General features: G+C 34.0%; 1 protein-coding gene across 1 annotated transcript in view; it reads left to right on the plus strand.

Moving 5' to 3' along the window:
- ADGRL4 (adhesion G protein-coupled receptor L4) overlaps nucleotides 1-23,615 on the plus strand; it is a 130,170-nt gene that overhangs the window by 104,187 nt on the left and 2,368 nt on the right. Inside the window, 2 exon segments of the mRNA XM_074266434.1 lie at nucleotides 321-387; nucleotides 21,918-22,009. Coding sequence (XP_074122535.1) covers nucleotides 321-387; nucleotides 21,918-22,009 — 159 coding nt within the window.

Here is a 23,615-nt window from a genome sequence, read left to right on the forward strand (position 1 = left end):
TTTTAAAAGAATGGAAAGAAAAGTGAGAGGGCACTGGGTTTGAATGACAAAGCATTTTATATTTGCTCCTGAAAGCAAGAGGAAACCATTGGAATTTATTGGTTAATAGTACAGACTAGGACCTACTTTACAACTTAGGGTCCTTCCTATATTCAAGGCCACCTATCTATCTCTTATACCATACTACTTTTCTGAAAAAAGTTTATCAGGACTTGCAGGAAGTACCAAGTATCTATATTTTTCAATGTCATACAGTATAAAATATAAGAAGCACATATATCTTGATCTATATCTATTTTTATTTTATTTTTGCTTTTCAGATGTTGGCTCAGCACAGAAAATAACTTTATTTGGAGCTTTATAGGACCGGCATGTCTCATCATTCTTGTATGTGTATTTTATTTCTTTTTTTTAAATATGAGTAATCACAAGTTTCTTAATAATTACTATCATTATCCTCCGGACAGTCATGTGTAAAAACAAAAGAAAAACAAGGATATTTCTGATCATTACTTATCATTCTGTCTTTTAAAGCTGCTAGTCAGAAAAAAAAGATATTTGACAAAGGTCATTTCATTTTATTTTTTTCCTTTCTTTCTTTTGAAGGGAATGGAATAGACAGGAGGGAATTATTTCTAGTTTATAAGGAAAAGCATTTTCCTGCTTTGGTATCTCAGCATTATTCAGGAAGAAATGGCTACAGGGAGTGTGCCAACTGACTGGTAATCTGGCATTTGGGATGTTACGTTACTTAATCTTTTATTGATGATCGGTCATCTCTGAAGATTAGACTGTCATCTCTACAGTTTTATCATTCCTATGTACCCTGTCATCATAAAAGCTATTTTATACTAAATTGCAACGTCAGAGACAAGAACCCGCTATTTCTCATGGGTAGACAAGTCATCTATTGATAGGCCTATTTCAGTTGGAAAAAGAGCCTTTTAATTCTTATTGGAAGTGGTTTCCAACCTGCAAATTTGGCAGGTATTATGTGTTCCATTCTAAATAAAGACATTTTATGTGTCTCAAGAGCATTTCTAAGTGCTGGAAGTTTTCAGCTTCCATTCTGACTATAATAGTCTGTCAATGAATGTGGGAAGTCTGACAATAATTAGGAAATGGAATGATCATCAGGGAAGGCACAGTGGAAACACCTTTGGACAACTTTGGTCCGTGTCTTTCGAAGTGATGGCTCTCTTATTGCATTCCTTTCTCACTCCCTCCACCCCTGTACCTTTCCATTTTGAGGGGAGAGGGATATGGGTAAGAAATAAGATGATAGTGAAATACTTTATAATTAGGATTTTTTTTAAAATGCAGCAAATATCACTTCTCAAAAGTGGCTATGTGACCAGAAATTCTGCCTGACATGTAGATGAGGGGTGAGGGAGGAGAAGATGAGGAAGGGAGATTGTCTAAACCTGTATTTTCACTAGTTTAGAGGAATCCTGATGTGGAAATTCCCCTCCTCACTGAAAATCAGAAAGTCTTCTGTAACCAACAGTCTTACAAATTTCCTGGAGCTTTAAGATATTAAATTATTTTAGCAATAGAATGGGATTTAAAGGTAGATGGGACCGTACAGACCATTTAATCCAATGATCTTATCTTGTACCTATTCAATGAAGGACCAAAAAAGCTCAAGATCCTACAAGCTACAAATAGCAGAAACAGGTTTTACTCTAGATCCAGTTCTCCTTTGGTTAATACACACTGCCTCCCTTGCTTAGACTCACACAACTTGCTTTTTTCAGAGGTACAAGTTTCTCTTGACCATCACACCAACAAATTTCTCTTAGTTCAATGCCTGAAATATAGGTACTTAATACTTTTTGACTGAAGCATTCTCATAGCCCCTTTTGGTTCTAATGAAGCTCATGGTCCCCTTCTCAGAATAGGGTTTTATCACCTGTGCTCATAATTGAAAGAAATACTCAAATTCAGTTTGGTGAAAATTAAGGTGTTGTTTTCCCCAAACTCATAGACCCTCTGAAATCTATCTAGGTTTCTAAGAACCTATATATTTGAGCAATTTTATATATTCATATATGTGTGTATATATATATATATATGTATCTATGTATATGTGTGAATAATATATAAACTATTGTTAGACCTGCATATACCTATAAATATACATGCATAATAATATGTATAATTTACAATTATATACTTATATGCTTTCAAATACTCAAATGGAAATATGTATTTTTTTATTTGAAAGTTGAATTCAAAAACTTTAAAGGCTTAAAAGCTTCTGTTTGACTCTTCAAATATTCAGTTGAACCAGCCTCTGTAACTTATCCATTTCTCTCTCCATAAGTTAGACACAGAGGGTCAACTCAAGGCATTGTAGGCTTTCCTTGATTTCAAAAAATCAGTGGAACATATAGTCTGCCCATCATCATTTTGCTATATGATCAACCTTCCTTTTTTCTTACTCATTCCCCTTTTTTAATACCTCTTATTCCAGTTACACTTTGCTATTCTTTGATTTTAACTGTTTCAAGAATTTTGTTTTGTTTTAGTTTTTTTTAGAAGAGCTAAGTGGACCTTGAAAGTACTCACCCTAAACATTATTCCAGAGCTTAATGTAAAGTGGGAGCAAAAAGGGGAGAAGATAAAAAGAGTAGGATCAAAAATATTTTTAATTTAAAGACCTTAAAATATATTTAAAAAGAAATGAATAAGAATGGAGCCTCTTAAAAGAAAAAGTAATGTCATTCTTCAGTGAACCCTAAAAGGCAAGGTAACCCTAAGGTTTAAATCAGTCATTGCTGGCATTATTCAAATTTGTGTTTTGTCTCCAAACTAAGGGATAGATGCCATGGACTTCATAGCATTTATTCATCATATGTAAAGGAACTGTCACACTACTACTGAACTCTCTATCAAATGACTATCATCATTTCTCAATAGAGTTTTCATTACCTCTAAACAAGAAGAAACAAACTTTGTAAATGGGACTTACTGGTTCTTATGAATGAATCCCTATGATATTTGCATTTGGGGATTGAAAAATAAAATGTTTTTGAAACATTCAACAGAATGACAAAGAACAAAGTTAATTTGTACTGATAGCTTCTGGACCTCAAAGTCTTTCCTTCCTACCCAGTTACCCCCAAACACCCAACCTTTCTTTAATCCACTTCAGTCACTAAACTCAAACTACTCCCATGTTCCCCATCTGGAGTCTAAGCTCTATTCTCCTTTGATTTCTTGAGTGGTAACCTTGCTTCCTGAGGTGTTTGCTCATTAATATGAAGGATCTCTCAATTCTGAAGTGTAAACCAGTAGCCCAGTTGATCCTATCTGAGAATGATGCCTTTTGTCATTTTAAGATTGCAACTAGACATGAAAAGAAGTGGGTCATGCATTTGAAAGATGGAGTAGAACAAAAAAGAGGTTTGTAAACCTTTGTAAAGCAAGCTGCAAACTGAAGATAATTTACACAATTTATTTCTTCCTTCTCATATTTCTAATCTTTATTAGTGAAACAATTTTAACTATACTGCCGATTAGATCAAAGTATAGAAGTGTGAAGAAATAGTTTATGAAAATAATTTAATTTTTAAAAAGAAACTGAAGTTTCTCATGGATGTTTTTAGCATCGAAGAACAGTATTTGCTTGACTGAAACAAACACTAATTAAATGTTGGCCAAAAAAGACTGTCTATTAAAAAAAATAAGCATTCTTTTAAGTCATCGCCTCTGCAATCGAATAGTTGTATCATCCTTATCCCTATTTTAACTCTTGATCTTGTAATTCCTTATACACTTCTCACAAAATCTGGATTCTTTCACTTCTTTTTCCATTCGGAGTATGCTGAGATCTAGTTAATTTATAAATGTGTCTGTCCATTCCCACTGCTTCTAGCTCTGTCTTTGTTTCAAGTATATGGCAGTCTTTTCATGGCCACTGTTGGCCATTGAGTTGATCTCAACTTTAATTCTTCAGAGATTGTAGTTTTCCATTATTCTCAGCCTGATAATATAACCAGAAGATGTTTAGAATGTTTATTCTAAAACTAATTAGAGCAGAAGCATTTCAAGGTAGAGATAGAAAAGACTGGAGCTAAAAGCTATCTCAGTGGTCATCTTATCCACCCTTCTCATTTTTCAGATCAAGAAATTGAGGCCCAGGTGTGTGAAATAATTTGTCCAAATTCAAGGCAGGTAGTGATTAGCAAAGCCAAAATTTGGTCTGGTTCCTTGAACTCCAAATTATGAGCTATTTCTATTATACTACTCAACACTGGGAAATGTTACTGACTGAATTCCCTAAAATATATTGTCTGCATTCTTGTTTTCAATAAATCACAGAAATAAGATGAAAAGAATTTAAATCATAGTTGATATATAACACAATGTGCATTGATGATCATATTAAAATTGAATTAGAACTGTTACCCACTGAAAATTCTTAAAGGTTATGATTAGCCACTTTAACATTTTAATTACATGTTTTAATTTAGTAGCATTTTATTTATTGAGAGGTTTGTGTGATGACCCTAATGATTCAGAATGCTTCAACATTCTTACCTTTCCTCCTCATATTTTGTACTTTCAATCAGCTCAATGCTTGATTTTTATGTTTTTTCCAATGACTGAATGACCCTGACATTTTATGATTTGCTCCTCTTTACCAATGATTCATCCCTTCTTAAATAATAGCTTGTTGGAATTGGAAAAAATAAGTCAAATAAATGAAAACTTAGAATAAATAATATTTTTGTAGTTTTTAATGTTTTTCCAAATTCATAGATGTTTTATAATTGGAAGAAATTTTCCTGATAAATTCTTTGGGATACAAAAAAAATAGTAACCTTATAAAAAAGAAATAATTTTGTGGAAATTAATTGGCTGAAGGATATAAGGAAAATCTCCATGAATTTTTTTTCAGTTCTGGGAGCTACATTTTAGGAAAGGAATTAATAGGTGGGAGAGTGTAGCGAGCTGTCGTCTCCAGACGCTGCCGGATCACTCTCTGGGAAGAGATCTGCAGTGTCTACTCAAATCTCTCAGACAGATTCTTCTTCCTGTAGTGAACCGTTGTCTCCAGGCAGTTGCCCTTAACTCTTGTCCAGAGAAGTGACTTCCCTTCCTGCAGAGAGCAACGTCAAGCCTGATGTAGGCAGAGACTTCTCCTCTTCCTGGAGTGCTGTCCTCAGCCCTTGTCCTTCCCCAGTCCAGACTGCTTTCCAAGCTCAATGTTGCCTCTTTTTATCCTCCCAGAGAATGGGCGTGGGATAATGCAAGGGCTTCTGGGAAGAACCACTTCAACCAATGAGCTTGCTCCTTCTAGGATTCCTAAGGTGTAAACTCCCTTTACAGGTCTGAGCCAGAGAACTGTCAAGTCAACCTGAGTTCTCACCTTGTAATTGTTCAGACAACCTGAGTTCTCACCTAGTAATCCTAACAGGAGAGCCTCCAATGGAAAATAACTCAGTATGATAAAGGGTCTTGAGATCATGCCCTAGAAAGTGCATTTTAAGGATCTGGAGATGCTTAGTCCAGAGAAGAGAAAATGTGGAGATAGGACCATGATAACTTCTGTTAGTTATTTAGAGAGTCATGTGGAAGAGGAATTAGATTTATTCTATTTCCCTTAGAGGGAAGAAAGAAGAATGATGTGCACAAATTAGAGAGACAGGTTTAGGCTAGATATATATAAAGGGGGAAATAAACCACCTAGCAGATTATCCAGAAATTGAAAGAGCAGCCTCCACAATAAGAAGCTGTATGATATAATCCTATGTCAGGTCCGGAATCAGAAAAATATGGGATTTAATTCTCACTTATTTACTAGCTATGTGGGCCTTAGAAAATACTTTCTATCTCAGGGTCAGCTTTTCTTCTATGTAAAATGTTGATAAAGGTGATAGCACCTACTGCATACAATTATTGTGAAGATCTGCTGAGGCAATGTATATGATGTACCTTGTCAAATTGCAAGCACTATATAAATATAAGCTATTATTATTAGGCCTCAAAAACATGAATGGTTCACTACCTCTTGGATATGTAATAAAGGGGATTCTTAGGCTGAACCTGAAAGAGTCAGAATGGTAAGCATGAAAAATGGCTAGTAGATGTCCTACATGTTCCAAGAATAACCAAAGGTATCAAGGGAACTAGAAAGACTTTTTCACACTGATGGCAGGTAGGCAGTCAATAATAAATACAGTCCTGGGCCTAGTGTCAGGATAACTTATCTTCATGAAAAATGGATTCACAACCAGAAGACATGGATTCAAATCCCACCTCTGCCACTCACTACTTCTGTGATCATGAATGAATTTTTAGACACTTAAACTTATTTAGATCTTAGTTCAAATCTGTTCTCAAACATTTACTAGCTGTGTGACACTGGAAAAGTCACTTAATTTTGGTTTGTCACATATTTCTCAACTAAAAACGAGAATCATGACAGCACCGATTTCCCTTGTTGTGAAGATCCCTTGTTTGTGAAGCCCCTAACACGTTGTCATATTGCCATCATGTCTGACTCTCTGTGATGCTAGTTGGGGTTTCTTTGGCAAAGATACTGGAGTGGTTTTCTACTCCTTTGTCTAGCTCAAGGAAACTGAGGCAAATGGGAAGAGTGATTTGCTCAGCATCACACAAGTAATAAGAGTCTGACACCAGATTTGAATTATTAATGCTTCTCCCTTCTCCTAGTGTGTGATTGGTTGTTACTTCAATTAAGTTTTATAGAGATATCATCCAAAATATGATAGAGAAGTTTGCCCTGTGTCATCTAAAGACAGCAAGAGTATTAAAGGAGTAGACCTATATTGGATGCTTCTAATTCCCCCTCCATGATCCCATTTCCTGAGCTCCCCACAAAACTCCCAGGTAAGTGCAGAGAGACACAGCAATTATAGAATGAAGCTTAAGAATAATTCCTATTGCTTCCATCATCTTTTTTGATGTTCTTACATGTTCCTCCAGTAACATCTAGTCTGTTACTTTCCTTAGAATAAATGTCAAGCTTGCTTCTTTCCTATCTTGTTGAAGAAAGAAGAAAGGGTATTCTGCTATCACATGTTCTCTTCTCAGTCCTAAATGAAGTCTTTTTAAAGTATTTGCCAGAAATATCATGCACACAACCACATAGTGTTTGCTAAGATCCCTAATATCCCTGTGAGCAGGCCAGCCAGACTTACTAATTTGTACATGCTCAGATCTTTCAAATATTCTCTTACCTGGTTTCTACTGGTAGCTACTTTTCAGAGCCTCTATTAGATTTAATTATTGAAATTCCTTTTCAGTTTTTTTTTTCATTTCTTTCATAGAATTCAGGTTGTAAAATGAGTTTAGCACTCCAGTTTTTTAGAGTTTCAATTAAATTCATACTACTTGTCATGTATTACTAGAACTATTTCTTTAGAGGGACTTTTATATCAAATTCCTTCCATTATTCTTAACAATTCTTTGTCAATAGTCCAGCAATTCCATCTACTCTATTGGTATCAATAGCATTTTTTCCACAACATTTAATAAACGCCTTACGTTCTACCTTTACCAAGCCATCATGGGATTGAGTACCCTATGATGATTTTTCCTGCCACCCAAGTTACTTCAGCACTTAATATGTGGCCTATAGGTGAAGTAGTAAATGCCACAGTGATCTCGTTGTGGGAACCATTGTCAGCTTTGTCTGTCATCCTATCCTACTTTTTTTCCTTCATTGTTATTAAGTCATTCAGTTATGTCTGACTTCTCATGATCCCATTCGCAATTTTCTTGGTAAAGATGATGGAGTGATTTGCCATTTTTCTCCAGTTCTCTTTACAATGAATAGACTGAATCAGAATCCAAATCAGTTATTCTTGACTCCAATTTCAGTGTTCTTACCTAGGAAGCCACCAAGTTGCCTTAGAGTAGAGGACACCATAAAAGAAATGAATAAAGGAATTTTGAATGCAACATTTTGTAGGGATGGATGTTATGAGCTATTTTTGCAAGTACTTTGAAAAAAAATAAAAGACTTATTTAAAAAAAGAAATGAATAAATGAATGAGCAAAAAAGGGAAAGGTTTAGCCATGTGGTGAGAGTTAAGATGGCTAATTGATGTCCTATATGTTCCAAAGGTAACCAAAAATTATCAAAGGAACTAGGTCTCCTACATATCAGATAGACTCCTTAGTGGATAGCTAGATGGTAGTATCTAGTCAATAGAATATTGGGTCTGAAGTTAGAAAGATTCTTCATGAGTTCAAATATGACTTCAGACACTTATTAGCCATGTGTTCCTGGCCAAGTCACTTAACATCTTTTAGCCAAAGTTTTCTCATCTGAAAAATGAGGACAATAATAGCATCTACCTCAAAAGGTTATTGAGAAGTTAGAATGAGATAACATAAATATGATACTTTGCAAACCTTAAAGTGTTATATAAATGCTAGATATCATCATCATCACTCTACTTCTCCTATGGAATTCTTTAAAATACTTTGAAACCTGTTTGTGACCATTGTATATCTCTCCATTGAACATGACCACATATATTTCATTTTTAAATAGCAGAAGACTCACCTTTGATATGTGTCCACTCTTTCCTTTGCTCCCTGTTTTAGCCTCACTTTGCGACATATACCCATCAAAAAAGGACATAACAGTTACAGTACAGCCTCTTTAGAATAATATTAATCTGAAAAGGAACTCTTGTTTTAGAAAGAAGAATGAGCCTTTTAAAAAACTGAATTGTTATCCAAAGGCAGCCCAGCTATTCCTTATGTTGCCATTATTTATGGGCCCAGCTACATTTCCATGTACAACAGCTTAAAGTTACTTTTTTTGCCCTAGAATCCTTTACATATCTGCCCAACTCAGTCTGGAAGTTCTTTGCCTGAAAGGGCTCTATCTCCCTTTGTATCTCCTTTGAAAAGTACTGGTTACATATACCTGGGGTTTTTGACAAGTACTTATGGAATTCATTTTTCCTGCTTTGAATCTTTCTTTCTGGGGATTTTCTTTGCTTGTAAAGATTTGTTCATTTTCTCAAGACAAAAAAACTTGTTCTTTTTTTCTTTCTTTTACCTTTTACATGACTTCAAATGTGATCTTGCCTTTAGCCAGTCTTTAAAGACCATGAGTAGACATAATAAGATCTAAGATCATACTAAGTATTGACTTATAAAGTCAATATTCAGTATATACTGTCTTCATCTCCTAAGTACCTGAAGATTTCCTTCGCAAAAGTGTACTTAGATTATGCTTATCCATTAGAAATATTTTTCTATCACTATATCTGTGCCTACTTAATGGCCACCTATTAAAAAGTTGATTGATTTTATTAATTGATAAGACCTAATTAAATGTCATTACCAAATATGTATCTTGGAGAGCTGAGTGGCCTGAAGAAAAGACTGGAATGTAAATTAAATGACTTTGTCGGTAATTCTATTGTTCTTACTATGTCACTTGGTAAACTTTATCTGCTTGATTCTTCATTTATAAAATGGAGAAAAGATGTGTTGTGTCTAACTTATAGGGCTATTGTAAAGATAAAAATTAGAAAATAAATATAAAAACATTTTTAAAAGTTAGAAAAAAATTTAATGTAGTATAGTATTTACTTTTATTCTAAATATAATTTTCTGTAGAACATTTTTGCTACAACATTTCTCATATTTTAATACAAAATTCTTTGATCATAGCTTTTTATATTGCAAAGTTGGCTTCATTAAGCAATACAAAATAGATTAGCCTCCTTGTGTATGCCATTGGTTTAGGTTGTTTCAAATGCTATTTTAAAAAGACATCCCCTATAACTGAAATTGCTCCTAAATTATGATTATTGTTTATGAATTCAGATATAAAATAGGTCTTAATCAACTATCTCCCACATTTATCAATATATATCATTGTTTTCCTCTTATCTCCAAGGTTTTTTTTTCATCACTTCCACTTCATTGTCAATTGGGAAATGAGTTTTCCTATTAATACTTTTAACATATGCTAACTCTTTCACTTTAATTGCTACCTTACCATCAACCTATGACTTCTTTCCATGTGCAAGGACAAAACATTTTTATGAATGAGCCCATGATATTTCTTGTGTCCACTAGATCACAACATCTTTCTTTTATACTCATTATTAGCTGCCTCTTTTTTTTCCAATTACTTCCTGAGTTGAATTTAAAGAGTTATTTTTATATTGCCAGTGCTACTATATTTTTTAACCCCACAATGCTATAAGGGCTGAGCAGCAGTTTAATGCCTAGATTATATACAAAGATTAAAAGATTAACTATATTAAAAAATAATATATCAGTTGTAGATATAACCTATGAGGATATCTGTCTAAGTGAGAAAGTCTGCTATTAATTAATGCCTTTCACTGCGGCCTACCTATATGCACAAGTTGATGATAAATAACCTCTCGGAGAAATACGTAAGTAGTGTTAAATTTTAAGTATTTTTAGGCAGCCAATGATATGAGTAAATAAAGTCTGTGACTTTGACCATTTCCTTAATTCAGATGTTATCAGTAAAGTAAAGATCACAGTAGCTTGGGCTATATACTCTTCATATACTCTGGGGTAGGGGGAATTGTTGTTAAGGCAAAGGGGTCCAGGGTCACACAGCTAGGAAGTGTCAAGTATCTAAGGCCAAATTTGAACTCAGATCCTCCTGACTTCAGGTCTGGTGCTCTATCCACTGTGCCACCTAGCTGCCCCCATATACTCTTCCCCCCCCCTTCTGAGGCTGAGGTTAAGTGACTTGCCCAGGGTCACACAACTAGGAAGTGTTAAGTGTCTGAGATCACATTCGAACTCGGGTCCTCCTGAATTCAGGCTGGTACTCTATCCACTGCGCCACCTAGCTGCCCCCATATACACTTTATTAGTACTATACTATAATAATATATAATATATAATAATATATAATACTATAATATATATAATATAATATACTATTATAATACTATTATGTAATACTATATACTATAATATATATGTGTGTGTATGTATATGTATATATATAATATAAAGAGAGAAAGAATACTATAGTATAATAGTATACTTCTAAAAAGAAAAAAAGGTAGAAAAACTGAAATTGGAACTAGATTCCAAAAGGTTTACAACAGTTAATGGATTTCAAAAATTAATGATCCATGATGAGTTTATTCATGAAAATTAAGCTGTTTGATGATCTCTATTTTTGTTCTAATGTCTAGGAAAGCAACTATAAGCTTCCCTAAAATGACCTTCCATGACATGGTCTGAGACCTTAATGGGCTCAGTCAGTAGTGAATTTGAATTCACTTTGGTATTTCCTGGATTTAAAATGGTTAGCTATATATATATAAGCATATCTAATACTTAGAATGTAATCTACATGAGGCAAACAACCAAGTCTTATCTACATTTTTATCTTTCCTAGAACTGACTACAGTGCTTTGGCTTGATGAATATTTATTGAAATGTTAATCTTATACCATCAGAGAATTGGGGGAGGAGAGAAACTCTTCCAAGTATGACCAAACTGGGCCAATACAAAAATACTGAATTGATTTTATGTTTCTGCCACTTTCTCTGAAGAAACATAAGGGGACTTTCCTGAACTCAGAACAATTTTGTGAAAGTTTTCTAGATATTACTAATTAGTGTGATTATGATGTATCGCCACATCCAAAAAATCCATCACCAATTGGCCAATCCTACTATTATTTGCTTCTAGGTACTTAACCAGATTGGTTCTTGGGAAAACACAGATAATCTGTTCCTGGCACTATGCTTGAAGCTTTTCAGAAGTCAATTTTGCATAACTTGCATTTCTCTGGCATATGGAATTTTTTAAGTGAAGTTTAAAGTCCTGTCTTCTAATCCAAAGCTTTTTTTTTTTTTTTTTTTTTTTTTGGCTGAGGCAATTAGAGTTAAGTGATTTGCCCAGGGTAACACAACTAGGAATTGTTGTGGTCATATTTGAACTCAGATCCTTCTGACTTCAGGGCTGGCGTCTACCCGCTGCACCACATAGCCGCCCCCTAATCCAAAGCTTTCTTAAAAACTTTCTTTGGTTTGTTTTTGCCTTTTATTTATTTTGGTGTCTTTTTGTCATTTATACTATTAGAGATATTAGAGATATTTTAATTGACCACTTCAGAATTTCACATTTTTATTTTTAACCTTAATTTGGATGTTTAATCTACAATTAGATAAAAAATGGCCACATTCCAACTATGACACTTCATGCTGACCTCAGATTGTCAGATGTGAAACATATCATATGGACTGTATTTATTCTGAATGGGTAGAGTTTGTTTTTTTCTCTGAGAGTTTAAAGACCCAAGAACTTATCCTGCCTACCTGCATACCTATAACCATATAGCAATTTTAAGAGGTTTTGTCTCCTTTATTGAAAATCTATCTCTTGTTATACTCTTTTGATATCAGTAATACTATATCAATTTATCTGCCTGCGTGGATTAGTTCAATTCAAGTTGGCAAACATTTAGGAAACCTTCCTGTATTCAAGGAAAGATAAAGCCTGCCATAGTGAATAAATGGCCAGCCTCCGTATCAGAATTATCCAGATTCAAGTATTACTAGTTATACATAGGACCTTTTGCAAACCAATGCAATCTTCCCATGCCCCAGAAAACTGTTAATCTTCATTAATAAAAGGAATAAACTCAGAAGTAATTTTTCACTTTATGTCAATGAAATCCCTCCTCCCTTTGCCTCTCTCCCACATTGTGCAATGTATTCTGGACTAAGCAGGGGAGAAAAAGATACAGGTTAGCTCTTGCCTTCATATAACTTACACTGTACTAGAGGAAAGGAAATCCCTCCATGTGTACTTCTCTGTCTCTCTGTGTCTCTGTCTTTCTCTTTCTCCCTCTCTCCATCTCCTTTTCTCCCTCCATTCTGTCTTTCCACTTTGTCTGTCTCTTCTCTCTTTCTGTTTCTCTTTTTCTCTGTCTGTCTCTCTCCCTCCTTCCCTCCTTCTTTCTCCCTCCTTTCTTCCTCCCTCTTCTTTAATCCTTCCCTTTCTCTGTCCCTGCCTCCCCCTCTCTCTCCTTTCTCTCTCCTTCTCTCTTGCTCTTTTCTCTTCTTTTTCGCCCCTCTTCTTCTTTCTCTCCCCCTTCTCTGTCTTTTTCTCTTTCTCTTTGTCTCTCAATTTCTCTGTCTCTGTCTCTGTCTCCCTCAATAGATACAGATATATATATACATACATGCATATTTCTGTACATATACACACAGAGAAATGTAGAAAGTATAAGCAAAGTTATACAAAGAATTTCAAAGGGAAGGTAAAAGTCCTTTTAACAGGAAGGATCAGGGAAAGGATGATGTAGGAGGAATATTTGAGCTATACTACAAAGGAGGAACAATGCCCCTTCATCAAACGTTGTATGGCCTTTTACACTTAGCACACATTTCTGCACACAGTAGGCCATTAACAAATGCTTATTGAATGAATGAATAATGTCTTCTTGAATGGAAGATTCTATATGGATAAGAATTATAAATGATTGAGTTGTTTATGGTAGTGGTTTTCTTTTTCCTTTGGACAGCATTTGTTGGTTATGATTTGTGCCAGCATTTTGGATATGTGTTTTTTTGTGTGTTTTAAGGTAAAATATAGGCATAGCCTAAAAAATAAATGAATAAATAAATAAAGGCCTGCTTGAAAATGTGTTCAGAAATATTGACATTGACACACTTGCCAATATGCTATGTCTAGAGCATAAATTATAAAGTTTCTATTAAATTTTCATGTCAATGCATAATTTTATGACAAAATTAATACTTATTTAGACAAGGTCTTAAATATATTTAGCTATCAAGTATTCATATTTTAAATTTTAAATAATTGAGATTTTTCAGAGCAATTATAATTGCAAAATCTCACATGTACTACTGCTGAGCATTTCTTTATTCTAATTTAATTTTTAGCGTCTCTTGCTGCTCTCCCCCAACCTCCAGCTTTCCAATGCTCTACATGACTAGTGCTGTAGCTAAAGCATTTACAGAAGCACTGCCAATTGGGAGGAAATAATAAGAAAAATCATACAGGAGACAAAACCGAGACGACTTGATTGCCAGCTTGTGAGCAATTCTGTGCAATTAATATGGCATAGTTTTTTAAAAATTGGAAGTTTAAACTGTTGCCTTGTTAACTGTTTAACATTATGGTACCCTAACTAAAATAGCACATTGGTTGAGAAAAGACCACTAATTCATGCATGTCTTTAGACAGGCAGACACAATGACCTGTATCTTTTGCCCTTGACAAAATTGGGGCTATCATAAATTGGTTAATTTCAAGATAATACGAGCAGTTGAGAAATATAGCAGTTCTGAACATCACACATTTCCAAGGGAGCCAGATTCCATCTGATGTATGTAAAAAATTCAAGCTTGCATCTAAAGGAGCAGCAGGAGAAATTTTCTCATTCTTTTTGGTGAGATCTGACATCAGCATATAGATGGCTTCATCAATTATTGAGAATGAGACTAAGAAAAGAAAAATGACTGATTTGGGGGGATTCATTTTGAAGTCTGAATTTGAAGTACTCAGACTGAATCAGGACTTGTATATCTAAATCTTTCAGAATTATCTTCTGCTTTTTCACTAGCTCTTTTTGCTAAATTTTCCTGTTCTATAAAGGCAGGCACTGAAAGAGCTCTAATACACTGAGTCAAGCAACATAGAATTCCCACTGATCTTCTGCAAGCAATATGCATCATGAAGAAGAGTGCAGATCCCATTCCATAAATAAATAACCCTAAAGTTGGAAGGGGGGAAATCAAGAGACTTAAATTGAATGATGACTTATTATCTCCTTTTAGAAGTGGTCTGTTTATTTGGTCTAGGTAAATACCACCCCTGTGTCTATTTCCAGTCTTTCCTGTGATGCAAAACATGGTGGGGAATACCAGAGGGTTTCTTTCTCTCCTTTTTCACACTCTGATGTGCATATTCTCCATAAGAAAGCTTTATAAGCTCTGGTGGTTGGTAATTCGAGGACGCAAAACAAATTGATTGTGAATTTGGATTCATTTCTAAGTCTTCATGCATCTTTAAAAACTCCAATGGGACTAGAGTAATAATTCTTAAGGCAGGTTATTTTCTGATTGTAGTATGGAAGACCTGACTTCAAATTCATTGTCAGAAACTAGCTATATGACCTTAGTCAAATCATTTAAGTGCCGTTTACTTCAGTTTCCTCATCAATAAATAATATAAGGGTGATAATAATAATAATAATAATAATAATAATAATAGCATCTCCCTCCCAGGTGGTGAAGATCAAATAAGGTGTTTTTGAAGCACTTTGCATACCTTAAAGCTTTAGATATATACTAATATATGAATAATATATGCTAATATGAACTATTTTATGGCATAAGTAATATATGTGCATGCATATATACATGCATTTATATTTATAAAATGTGAGTTGCATATATTATATAAATGGTGTGAATATTATACTAAAGTGCCCTCTTTGTACAAGGAACTATAGTAGATTTTGGAGGTAATTCTGAAATACTTAGCAACTCAGATCTATGATTTTGTCAATGTTGGTAATTCCTCCAATATTGCAAATTGCAATGTATCCATATATGCTTATCCCAGATAGGGCTTTACTATGTCCTTCCTTATGTATGCCACAGATGGTACACCCAACATGTGAGGACTTTTCCTTACCTTTCCCTATTATTTCTAGGATAATAAGAGAGCACACAAAATCCCATCATTCAGTATCTCTAATGCTTTTCTTCACAAGTAGAATGTAAATTTCCAGGAGACAGGAAATGTGCCATTTTTACTTTATATCTCCAACACCACCCATGGAATAAAGACAACACAATAATAGCCTTTCCTTCAAGAAGCTTACATTCTACTCATGGTGGAAAGTATTGGGCATATAGACCCTTTTAAAAACTACAAGCAATCTTAATGAGTATATGTTACCAATGAGATCTTTTTCAAATGTTCTGGTCTGTCTCCCTGATAATTTCCATTTCTTAAAGGCAGGGATATATTCTATACTTTTTTTGTATCCCATTACTTACTTAGCAGGTATTCTGCAAATAAATCCATCCTGAATACAGGGATAGTTACAGATATAAGGCACTGAATTCCAGAAGTGAGTGACTAGCAAAATTAGTTGCTTAATCTACTAAAGTCACTGAAGATTTCCAGATCATTGATGAGGAAAAACATAGGAGAAAAAAGTGAAATCACAAAAGGGAGGACTTTATATGGTTGTTGTTAGTGTACTTAGATAATTCATAATTAAAACTATAATCATTACATACATGTTAAAATATTAATAATTCATTTTCATTTTTCATTCTTATTGTTTTATTTCATTAGGAGAAGAGCATGATCAAGAAGCATATCATGTGTTTCCTCCTTTTGGGATTTTCTCTATACCAAAAATTAATGCTAAAGCTCAGATTGCAAAAATTTCATAGTCTGGTTTATTTGTCTCCTGATGTCTTCAGTCTGTTTTTTTTTAGCCTTGCAGAGTTATTCCTTCTAAGTTCCTTATATAACTGTCTCTACTACTAATTATAGGTGGATTTTTTTATTCTTCTTGTCTACTTCATCTTGTTTTTCTCTTTTCCTTATATTTGCACCTTCTTCTTCCAAATCTCTTCATCACCTTCATCCATAATGGCCTTCAGACTATCTATAGCTTTGATATTCTATGAAAAGTTCTACTGTTCAAATTAAGCACTAGTAAATCCATGTAATTTACGCTACATTAAAAAAGGTTAGGACATAATATTTATCTAGCATCCTAGCATTATAGATCTAGAGTTGGGCAGCACAGACAGAGAAGGGTATTTTTATTCCTTTCATCCCAGAATCTGACCATAAGAAAATAAAAATGTCACATTACAGAATCAAACAAATCACAGAATTTCTGAGTTGTCTGGCACTTTTTCAATAGACAATTCTAATCTGTGCTTTAAAAAGAATCCCTAATGTAATGCACAAATAACCATCCAATCTTCACCTGAATATTACCAGTGAAGAAGAATCCATTGGTTCTTTCAACGACCTAATGTATATTTGTAAAGTGCTGGTTGTGGGATTTGTTTTCTCTGAAGTCAAGCCTAAATCTATCTCTCTGCAGCCCTTTTACCTATTTATGACCTGTAGGGCCAAGTAATTACAAATCTAATTCCTCTTTCACATGGCAGACTTTCTAGTACTTGAGAACTGTTACCATAGTTTCCTTCCTTCTGGCTAAACATCCCTAGCTCCATCAACCAACCAATTTTTATAGGATTTGGATGCAAAGATCCTTCTGGTGGACCTCATCTAGGAACTCTTCAACTTAGAAATGCCTCAAAAATAAAATAATCCTCTATATCCGGGATTCTTAATCTAGGGCCATGATTTTTTTTATTTAACATTTTTTCACTTGTTTATTTTTTTAATTTTTTTTCCAAATACATGTAAAGTTAGCTTTCAAAATTCGTTTTTATAAGATTTTGAATTCCAAATCTTTCTGTCTCTTTCCCTTCCTTCTTCCCCAAGCAGTTTGATATAGATTGTATAGGTAAAATCATGCTAAACATATTTCTACATTATCATGTTGTAAAAGAAGAATCAGAACAAAAGGGAAAGCCAATGAGGAAAAAAACAAGAAAAGTGAAAATACTGTGCTTCAATTTGCATTCATAGTTTGTAGTTCTTTCTCAGGAAGTGGATAGCATTTTTCACTACGAATCTTTTGGAATTGTCTTGAATCACTATTATGAAGAAGAGTTAAATCTGTCATATTTGATCATTATATAATGTTGCTGCTACTATGTAAATGTTCTGATTCTGCTATATAGCCTCAGTTCATGTAAATCTGTGCAGGATTTTCTGAAATCCACCTGCTTATTACTTATATATAGTACAGTAGTGTTCTGTTATATTCATATGCCAAAATTTATTCAGCCATTTATCAATTGATGGGCATCTTCTCAACTTCCAATTCTTTTCTAACACAAAAAGAACTACTATAAATATTTTTGGTATACATAGGTCTTTTTCCCCTTTTTATTGTCTCTTTGGGATACCCAATAGTGGCATTGCTGGATCAAAGGGTATGCACAGTTTTATAACTCTTTGGGTATAGTTCCAAACTGTTCTCCAGAAATTGTATCAATTCGCAATTCTACTAATAATACATTAGTGTTTCAATTTACCCACATCTTTTCCATCATTTAGCAACCCTTTCCCTTTCTGTCATATTAGCCAATCTTACATGTGTGAGATAGTAAATAATGATTTAGAACCTACAGTCCATGACTTTATATATGTGTGGATAAATACACATACACACACACACACACACACACACACACACACACACACACACACACACACACACATATATATATATATATATATATATATATATATATATATATATATATATATATATATGTATGTATATTCCTTTGTAATCCTGTATGTTTTATTTAATGCACTTAAAAAGCATTAATCTGAAAATTGGTCCATAGCCTTCTCCAGAATGCCAAAGAGAACCATAACATAAAATAATGATTATGCCCCCTCCTCTGGATTTAGTCTCACTAGGACAGAGTGCACAAAGACTATTATTTCTTTATTCCTGGTAGCTATGTATTACTTAATATATTCATTTAACATGAGGAAGTATGGCCTCATGACAGATCCCAAGGGATTGCTTAATGTTCTCTCTGAAAATGGTCCCAAAGGGCATTTGGGTAAGAGTACATGAACAGCCCATTGTGATATATGTAGATTAAGGAAATGCCCTAAATATCCTTAACATCCCCTCAATATGTCATTGTGGATTTCTTATCCCTGAACTTATCAAAACACTTCTTGAATCTATTTCTATACTTTAGAAGTATGTAAAAATGTCTCCTAATAACAAATTCCATATGCCTACAACTCATATCATCAAGAATACAAGAAGCAATTGAATGAAAATGTTGGATTAGGCCCAATCATAAATAATACCATCAATACAGAAAAGCTTTCAAAATGAACACGTATGCAGATTTAGGGGAAAAAACATCCAATGATGTCCTATGTGAAATGAGAATTAGTTTGCCACTGCCCAGCAGCACCTGGTTTTTATGAGCACAAGAAGCTTTCCATTCCATATTGGAAAATGTAATTTCCAGGCCTGAGTTGTCCCTTGAGAGCATTGCATTTCCCTGTTCCCCAATTTTGGCATATGGCACAGGACTGCAAAGCCCAAACAAGTGAGCACTCCAGAGAACCCAAAGGGGTGTGAGCAACAGTTTTCTCTCCCCAGCCCAATCTATAGCTAGCTATATTGGAAGCAAAACTTGAGAAGTGCTGCTAGAACATACTGCAAATTACAAAATGTGTGGGTCTTTGGAACTGTTTTGAAAATTTTCATATTTTCTAGTTCCTGTTTTTACCAAGATAACCAGTGTAGCTTAGAATATCTCACAAATATTTTCAAGACATAAAAAATAACTTCTAGCATATTTCATGTGCTTTTTTAAAGCATTTTGCCTTATACAACATCTTTGCTGTCTTAATTGATTATGCTAGAAAGAGATGATAATCTTTTAGAATTCTGAAAACCTAGAATCAATATGGTCCAGGTCTTCTTACATTTTAGAACTGTGAAGTTGATTGGTGAAAAAAATTTACCTCTTCAATTCCACTAACTTTTAAATTAAATTTAGAGTTTCCTTCAGTTCAGTACAGGCAAGAGACATTATTTTGAGAAGGAGTTCATGCCATAAGAAAGATGAAGAGTCTCTGGGATAGTCAGGTTTTTATGATATTGAAAATTATTATATAAAAATGTTACTTATTTATCATAATAGTTACCTGAATGATGACTACTCAAATATCCTGTCACCTAAATTTATTTAAATCAATTTTATCTCCCCTCTGCAATTGTGAAAGGTCTTCTCTCTTCTTGATAGAGAAGCATTATTCCCATTAGAATTAATTAATGAAGTAATTAGAATTAATGGACATTTTCCAATATGGAAGAGCCTAAACCTCATCTTATATTATACCCCTAAGAATTTGCTTCCAAAGATCAACCCCATAGAGGAGCAACAGCACAAAATTCTTGTTTTACTGTTATATTTTAGCAAATACTGGACCTGCCCTTTGGTTGGAATTGTAGCATGCATAACAATTTATGAAATTTCCAACAACCCATAAAATAGATCATAAAAGAAAGGCTCCCAATTAATTTTAGTTCAGGACATAAAGACAATAAAAGCTTAACATATTCCCTTGTTATGATTAGCTTAAAAGTTATCTGGTCATTATCATTTTGTCTATAACAGTTTCAAAAATTAAAAACCATTGGAAAACATATTCGAAGCAAGTATAGTACTTAGAAAAAATCCTAGATGAGGAGTCAGGCTTTCCAATGGAATCATGGGGCAATCTACATTGTGTTAATTATTGTTAATTTGGCCATCTGTAAAATGGGTGCCAGTTTATTATCTTTGAGGTATATATATGCTTCATAGGATGTTATGAGATTCATGTTGGGGAATTTGTGTCAAAGTGAATTAAAGCCTGAAAATGCTAAATAAATACAAAGTACTAATAATATTTTAAGCATGAGGTATTTGACAAAAGAACATTGATATAAATATGAATTATCTCAATCTTATTACACAGCTGGAAGGAACCATATAGGACTTCTAATACAAAGCCTTCATTTCATAACTGAGGAAATTGAATACCAGAAACATTTAATGCTTTGTCCAATTTCTCTCAAAGTGAATGAGTGAAAGCCCTAGGATAAGAACTCAAATCTCTTCTTAACTCTCACCGAATACTCTTGACTCCACACTTTGAGGTCACTGTGTTCATTTGGATCTGAGTATTTCATAAAGGGATAAGTAAATAATTAAAGCAAAATGTTCTTTTTATCAGATTCCTAACCCTCCAGTATAAGCTGAACTAATTTCTAAAAGTTTAGAAAGACAAATAAAGACAAATATTTTTGTCCTCCAAACATATAAATAATAATAATTATCCCTTATTAAAATTTTTGAAAATAAAAATGATAGAAATGATTCACATATATTTAGTTCATGGTACCAAATGCAAAGAATTAAATTATAAGTAAGCATATGTTAATAGAATCAGAATGCCTTACAGAAAAAAAAAATACCTTATAAATATTTGAAGAGATTTTGACACAAAATGTAGGAAAGAAAATAAGCCCCAATCATCATATTGTGAGATTAATCTAGGACAGGATGAAGGGTAAAAAACTTCATGAAGTCTGATGAAACATAGGAATGACTTTTAATTCAATTAAACAGACATTTATTTGGAGTTTGATTATGTGTGGAGTGATTGATCGTTATTTATTAAAGGTTCCAGTTTTCTTTTAAGATTCCCCTTGTCTATTTCAAAGGAGAGTAACTATTTTTGTCAGAAAAGTCACTAATAGCATTCTTCAAGTAACCCTTGTAAAAATATAACCCATGTCATTCAGTAAAGGATCTATCAAAATTGTTTTCTAAATTATTCCCAAAGCTTTCCAAACCCAAAATGACCTCCAAGCACAGGGAGCTTTTGATGTTGCTGGCAACAGATGATATGCTGTGATCAATATGTATGATAGTGGGAAATCTGAAGAGCCTTTTTGGCATCTGCTTAAAATAATCTGCACTGGGAATAGGAGAGATTTACCAAAAAAAGAAATCAATAAACATTTGTGGCGATAATGTTAAGATTAGGTCGAGTTACAGATTTGCTTGACTCATGTCTATTAAAAGATTTTGCTTTCCTAAGATCTAAAACTGCTATGATTTTTTAAGGCTCTTTATAGTGTAATATTTTTATTTCTTTTCTCATCTTCCTCAATATACCTCTAATACTACCATTCAAAATTATTTCACAATCAATTGAAATTAGTATATTTCTCCAGGTAAATCTGCTGGCTTTTGGGGTGATCATCTACAAAGTTTTTCGACACACTGCAATGTTAAAACCAGAAGTTAGTTGCTATGAAAATATAAGGTAAGCTTTCTTCAAAGTCTCCTTTTGGGGGGATATTAGGTGCATGATACCAGATAAGACATTTAACTTAGCAAAACCTCAGTTTCTTTATTTGTAGCATCACAGAACCATTGTGAGGCTCAGATGAGATCTTAATTCAAATAATTAGTTATTTATTGATGCTTATATATGCAAGAAACTAGGAGTATGAAGACAAAAAGTCATTGACCTCAAGAAATTGTCATTCTAGACTTATCTAAGTGGCAGAATGGAGACAGAAAAGGGATGGGGTGGGCACAGAGAATCCTCACAGAGAGCACTGAGCCTGGTCAAGAAGACATGAGTTCAAATCCAGCTTCAGACACTAAGCATGTGTCTGTGTAAACCTGGGCAATCCATTTAACTTCTATTTGTCTGTTTCCTCAATGGTAAAATGGGAATCATAATAATAGCACCTACTTCCCAAAGTTGTTGAGAGAACATATAAGTTAATAACACTTATAAAGCTCTTAGCTCAGTGCCTGGCAAATAATAGACCCTACATAAATACTAGCAATTATTATTATTATCATCATCATCATCATCATCATCATCATCATCATACTAAATGGTGCTTAGCCATCCTCAAATTACCATATAATTAAACACTTCAATGAACCAGTAATTTCACTGATGTGTATCCTCCCTGAGCATGCAGATTACAAGCCATCAAAGCATCCCATTTCTCTGGCCACAAGTTGACCACAAGGGCTTCTCCCATATATATAAATGTTATTAATATGTGAAAAGTGATAGGGCTTGTGTTCAAAAAATCAAAGGTCATTCTTAGTCATTTTCCTTTTAGGGACAAAATCATTTAAAGATATTGGTGAGGGAGTAGAGAATTGGTCGTATTTTGCATGTTGCCATGATTTTCTCCATCAGCTTTCTCTCCTTAAAACTGATTTATTGAGACCTTGAAAACCGTTTGTGCAGGGAAAGCTGAAGTGTACAATAGGGAACATTGAAAACAACGTACTGTTTGTGTTGCTTAGAAACACTCCTGCAGTTTCCATGTGTTGCACCAGATTTATAGTTAGGATTTAGCTATTGTGTGATTGATGACTTTCTGTTACTCCTTCCCCTACACAGTCTCATGGAGGGAGCTGGTTTTAATGAAGTTGAAAATGATTCATTTTCTAAGGAACAGGGCTAAAAGATCTTCCATACTAAGGAGTGATTGGACTAAGAATGAATGAGAAAGCAATCATTAGTTACTTCATTTTCAAGGCAAGGAAAGTCATCAGTATAGTCAGTGAATAAGGCTGTATAATATTTCACCAAAGTCATAGGCGATTCTTTTTTTGTCAAAATGTGTGCACATGCACACACATGCACATATGTATTATACAAACATTCACATATATTATATGCTTATGATATACATACACAAACATATTATGTGCCTCTAACATAGAGACATCAACACTCTGACAGTGGAAGAATTGAGAGGCATTTGTGTTGTAAGATCAAAAAGAAGAAAATCTAGTTTTACATCCTGCACCCTTTTCTGTATCACATCTGAAAGGAAGCCAGAAAATTCTTTTGATGTTGTGCACATGGGCTGACCTATGAGCACACAACACAT

The sequence above is a fragment of the Sminthopsis crassicaudata genome, chromosome 4 (assembly GCF_048593235.1).
Source record: "Sminthopsis crassicaudata isolate SCR6 chromosome 4, ASM4859323v1, whole genome shotgun sequence".
Taxonomy (NCBI): domain Eukaryota; kingdom Metazoa; phylum Chordata; class Mammalia; order Dasyuromorphia; family Dasyuridae; genus Sminthopsis; species Sminthopsis crassicaudata.